This window comes from Prosopis cineraria, unplaced genomic scaffold (genome assembly GCF_029017545.1).
Source record: "Prosopis cineraria cultivar Desert tree isolate PC_DT_omini unplaced genomic scaffold, ASM2901754v1 PC5, whole genome shotgun sequence".
Lineage (NCBI taxonomy): Eukaryota > Viridiplantae > Streptophyta > Magnoliopsida > Fabales > Fabaceae > Prosopis > Prosopis cineraria.
In genome coordinates, this window is record NW_026555336.1 from 39,447,506 (window position 1) to 39,453,397 (window position 5,892).

A 5,892-nucleotide genomic window follows, 5' to 3' on the forward strand; every position below is an offset into this window, starting at 1 on the left:
TTTCTTAATTATATTTTGATCAGCTGATATTTTTAACTATATTAAATTTAATATTTATTATTTTAAATGAAAATTATATAAAATATTAACATTTGCCTAATCAGACTGTTATTTATAACATAATTTTTTTGCCAAAATTATAATCCTAATCAAGATAAAGAAGCGGTGCCATCTAATCAGAAGTTTATCATCCTAATTCTTAATGATAATTTAAAATATAAATATGAGACTTTTTATACATATTTTTTTACCTGAATATTATATATTGATTTTTCGTTTTGCTTTTGGACCATGAAAATATCATATATTACTAGTCTTTTGCGATTTTCGCTTGATATGTAGTGTTTCAGGTCAAAAACAGAAATTGCTCTCGAGCGCAGATGTATCATTATCATTTAGTTCTAAAATTGTATTACTAGCACTGATGGTTTATCTAAATTGTCTTTGTTAAGATTCTCCATTGAAAAGATCAACGAAAAGCATAACCATTTAAAAAGATGAGGAATTTTATATTCTCACGGCATTCAGATTATCTTGAGAAATTTGAGAAAATTATTAGAACCCATAAATGCTTAAGCTTTGAGACTCACTGTCCCTCGTGGTCCGGGAGACCGCAAGTTACAATGTTATAAGATTTGTTTGAAATTATTTTTATTTTATTATTTTAAAAATTATATTTTATAAAACATGATATGAGAATAAAAAAATAATAAAAATAAATATTTTTTTCATTCTCCTCTATTTTTCAGAAGAATAATCTTTGAATACCTGAAAATTATTTTTATTTTTTTATTTTTCAAAATAATATTTTATTTTTTTATTTTCTAAAACACTTTTTAAAAATACATTCTCAAATAAATTTTTTTTATTTTTTATTCTGAAAAACAAAAAAACTGTTTTCAAAACAGGTTACCACATCTTTCTTGTTTCCTTGAGAATTTAAGAAAGTTTCTTCATTTGATTTTTTTTAAGCTTATTTGTATGTTTATTGTTAATTTAAAATTTATTATTTTAAAAAAATTAAATTGAATTATTCCTGCATCCTTCCAGAGTTCTACAGAAATTTATAAAACCTTCACTCTCAACCCAAAATTTACACAAAACCTTAGGATATATTATTTTACAGAATAGTTATCAGATCCATATTTTTGAGTCATCAACAATGCAACGCGTTACATGGGACTTCATGAAATAGAGGAGCCCTACTATCTAGTTACTTTTGAGAATCTTAATCTAGTATTTTGGAACAAGTTTATAGCCAATCACTAGCTAGGCTTCCTAAACCGCATGCCACTTGCACAGAGACACCTTTAATCGTAATCGCAGCAAAGTTTAGAGGGGGAATATAATTAGGTACTGAAACATATATCCCATCATTAAAAGCAGGAACCAAGTAACTAATGTCTATTTACAGAGTGACACGTGCTACCAAACTGCTTAAATAAAATTACTTAACAACATGGATAAACTACGATGTGCATTTATACCATTCACCACTTTGAAGATTTACATTTGGCAGATATTGCACTCCCTTGAAAATAAGGCTTGAAGGTTCTCAAAACTTCTTCATAGATTGGTCTTTTGTAGTCTGCCGCCTGTAATCAGTTCTCTGCAATTAGTCCTTCCAAGAGCAAAAATGAACAGACTTAAACGTTTATGATAAGTTTTGGCAACTAGCCTGCTCAATTACTTCTTCAGGGCTTGACCATTTCCATTCTGCAAATTCAGGGTCTGCTTCACCGTTAGTTAAGTTGATCTCACTGTCATCTTTAGTGAATCGCATGAGAAACCTACCAAACATTCAATATTAATGTAGAAAAAGCAAAGTTTTGGTAAAATGCCGAATTAATTTACTGACAGTCAAAAAAATAATAAGATGGTACCAATCTGACTAACAGTACAAATATGATCAGAGAATGGAACAATGGAGAATTACATGTTATGTCCTATTTTCAGTTCCTCACTACAAAATTAGCATTAGTTAATATTTTACTAATCACCATATGTAAGCCTACTCAGTCACAAATTTTACAAAAAACAAAACTAGAAACATTGAGGGGAACACCATAGGACAAAGTCCAAGAAGTACTCCACAACATCAAGGATAACAAGTTAACGACGTGTACAATAGTCATTTTTCTCCTAAAAAAAAAAAATACAGCTACAGCGGGGCCGTTCTATTCAAATACAACATCTCTCAGTGACTATGGTGCTGAGGAACATAAGAAACAACACCAAAGCCATTCAGAGGAACTTTTTCACACCACGCAGTTTCTTTCACACTCAGAGGGCTTTGATTTTGATTTCCCCCTTCTTTTCTCTCCCTTCAAGAGCAAGAAGACACATTACCTTTGCGTGCTAAGCAGCTTTAGTTTGAAGCATGCTTTTGCACACATAGAAATTGACTAGTTTTCTACCCTCTTTCATTTTCTATTTGTTTATGTCAAAACATCGCTTTCCAAGATCTATGCTACAGGGGCACAAATCGCTTACTTCCCACACGCCAGGCAATCATATACATGAAGAGATACGTGGCAGAAACAATACAAAGATACATGAATGATATCATGATATTGTAGGTCAAAATTTAAGGACTCAAATAAAACTCATGCTTTTTGTGCCAAAAAAAATATATAATAATAATAAAACTCGAGCTTTTCTTTGAAGCGACAACTGACAAGTATGTAAGTATTTGGTCATTCAGCCAATGACTTAAAACGCAAAAGACAAGCGCACCACTTCTGTGCATGTCCATGCCAATCACCTCTCCAGAGACGATTGACTTTAGCCCTCACATGAGGTGGAAAGTCATAAGTTAACCATTTTGGGACCTGTCATATATACAAAATGATTAACCTCCACTTAATCATAAAACCATGCTCAAAAGAATTACAAATATAATGTATCAAAATTCAAAACCAGCAAGATGTCTAACTGCTTCTCTTATATCTGAGTCGAGCAGTATAGCTTCTTGCTTCTCTAAACTTTTTTGTTCGCCTTTTAATACACGAGGATAAAAGTAATTTATATTTCACATAGATATTAAGTTGTCAGATAGCACTCATTTATAGAGCATAGATGAAAGCCTGCATGATACTCAATTTTTAGCAAAATAAACTATAAAAACTAAAACAAACTCATGATAGAAATTTCGCAAACCTGAGTAATTATTTCAGCAGATACTATTCCAGTTTCTTGTCGCAGTTCCCGAATGGCAGCAGATGCGAGCTCTTCACTGTCTTCAATTCCCCCCTGATATTCAAGGACAGAAAAGTGCATGACATATGGTCTTAGCAAAAGAATTCCAAGCCATGCCAGAGTTGAAAAATCATTACAGGAAAAATGAGTAAAATTCCCCAAATGATACCTAAAATACCAGAGTCCACTTTCAACGAAAGCTTGGAACTACAGTCTATATCCCTCTCCAGGGCAATCTAAGCTATACTTTATGCAAATTTCCGGAAGGGGTCAGGTAGCTCAGTATATTGTAAGACCAAAATAGACCCAGGTACAGAATAGGAAGAAATTTTTTATATTCAAGAGAGCTGCCAATAACGATGCATTGAATATGCTGAGGGCAACAATAAGACAACATCAAATGAAAGGGAGCGTCACACTCTCTATGGCATATTGTTGGAAAAATCCTCTCATGAGAACACAATTGGAGGAATCAGGATTCATTAAAGACACTAAGCCCCAGCTCCCACCATTGAAGCAACAGAATGGTACTTTGAATTTGAAACAAAATTAAGCTACTAAAGTATCAGCATACCCTTGCTGATACTTTAATCTATTTTTAAATAGTGTCACAAGGAAGCTTACTCAGAACAGGCAATAAAATTGTATGATTCATAACGAGTCACAAAGTCAATGCTATAAATGGATGACTAAATCGAAAGTAGCCATGTCTTTGAATCTCATGACTCTACTTCAACTGCATGAAAATATTAGATATCATCGGAGTTTGCAAAGTTGGATCGATCACAACTCAACATATAACTGCAAAGAATACATTTTCATGAATTTGTTTTAAGTGGAAACCAGAAATCACACGGGAGGGGCAGGCTAGACGTTAACGTTTTTTTATCAGAGTTAATATTGCTATGTTTATTGTTATTGAATTATGAGTCATTAGAGAAAAGCAAAAGAAGATAATAGTTGAGAAATTGGGATCATTTAAAGAATGAATTTGTGCAATTTTTTGACCAAACAACTTATTTTGGACTTGGGATTAAGTATTTCCCTTAGCTCTTGGGTTAAATTTATAATCTTAAGTATTTTATGCGCAATGGAGGAATACAAATATTATATTTTATACTTCAAGCTACTTTCAACTTTATTATTGAATCTTCTCATTTAAAATGATGAGTCACTATTCAAAAACAGGCTTTCTGATTTGCTATAGATATCTTGACTTAACAACAATGACTCAAAGCCCTAAACAACAAGGCCCAGCACATCTTACACAAGAAAATTCCATGAGTTGCAATTTGTATCTTCTTTGAATTAATGGTGTCAAAAATGTTGTTGTCAAGGCAGAAAGAGCACGTTAAGGAAAGTCACCTGAGGCATTTGCCATGCTCCTGGAGAATTCAATTTAGAAGCCACAAAAACCTGCAATAAACGATTGGATGTCATGGATTCCTCCTCTTGCTCCTCTAGATATACATATTGGAACAAAAAGACTATGATATATGGAGGAAGGGTCATAATTTTTCTTCAGATATATACATGTCTTTGCAACTTTCTGAACAGATTGCTAGTAAAAAATGCAAACCATGGATTGCGAATAGCACGCTGAACATTACAGTGAAAGTTTCGCAAATACAAATATTATCTTAAAAACAGTAATAACATATCAAACTCCGACTACCAGAAAATAGAAAAGAGAGGATCAATAAAATCAATATTTAACAATGATTAACAACTATGACCAGGTTTTGAATGAAAAAGTTGAAAACAGGAGAACTTAGGATCTCGGTAAGGGACGAACAGAACAGAAAAAAGAATTATAAAATCCTTGCAGTTTTCATTTACACCATTTGCGACACTGCTCCTCCAGTTACTTGAGCTTTCAAGCAGTAAGTTATAACGATTGACAAGCGGAAAATGGCAATACACTAGTATAATTTTCTAAATCTAGATAAGGAAAACACGCTGAAACGAAAATCACGAACTATAAATGACATAATTTATAAAGGAAGCCCCCACCAAAAAAAAAAAACACAGAAGCGATAAACCGAAAGTAAACCATAAGTATCAATTAAACAGAACAGAAAGTGCAGATTCCTGGAAGTTAAGGGGACAAGCGGGGAAACCAGAGGATGAAAGAGGAGAACGAGCAGCAGAAACCTGATAATCGGAGTTGATAAGACAGACTCCAACATTGGGACGATAACCTTGAGGAAGATCTTCCATGGCTTTTGAGAGAGAGCGGGGGAGAGAGAGAGAGAGAGAGAGAGAGAGAGGAGTGGGTTGATGATGGGATCTGCGTCAGAATTGAAGAACGAAAATGGAGAGAGAAAGTAATGGAGATGCTTCTGAGTTGTGACTTGTGAGCTATAATGCGTGAGGCAGAGGCTGTCCTGTAAGCGTTATTTTTGGTGTGTGTGGGACTGGGAATGGAGATTAGTAAGCCACGCTGACTATGACACAAGGTGGACTCAAACGCACGAAGGGGTGGCGCAAATCTTATCCTGCGCACTCCTCACGCCTGATCCGCTCTTGGAATGAAATCATATATTCTTAGTGACATATTAATATTTTTAATTCAAATAAATTTGATAAAAATATGTATATACACTTTTTAATATTTTATAATAATTTTTTTATTAATATAAGATAAGTATACATTTGTTATAAGATAAAATCATAAAAGTATTAAAAAACATA

General features: G+C 33.3%; 1 protein-coding gene across 1 annotated transcript; it reads right to left on the bottom strand.

The window, feature by feature from the left end:
* Window positions 1-1,317: 1,317 nt before the first annotated feature.
* LOC129310449 (nudix hydrolase 25-like) lies at window positions 1,318-5,600 on the bottom strand. The gene is made up of 6 exons (XM_054952295.1): window positions 5,353-5,600; window positions 4,564-4,614; window positions 3,160-3,252; window positions 2,737-2,831; window positions 1,679-1,790; window positions 1,318-1,595 (listed from the first exon to the last, which is right to left on the bottom strand). Exons 1-6 carry the CDS (start codon window positions 5,416-5,418, stop codon window positions 1,491-1,493), a joined length of 522 nt encoding a protein of 173 aa, XP_054808270.1. The 5' UTR covers window positions 5,419-5,600; the 3' UTR covers window positions 1,318-1,490.
* Between the last annotated feature and the right edge of the window lie 292 nt (window positions 5,601-5,892).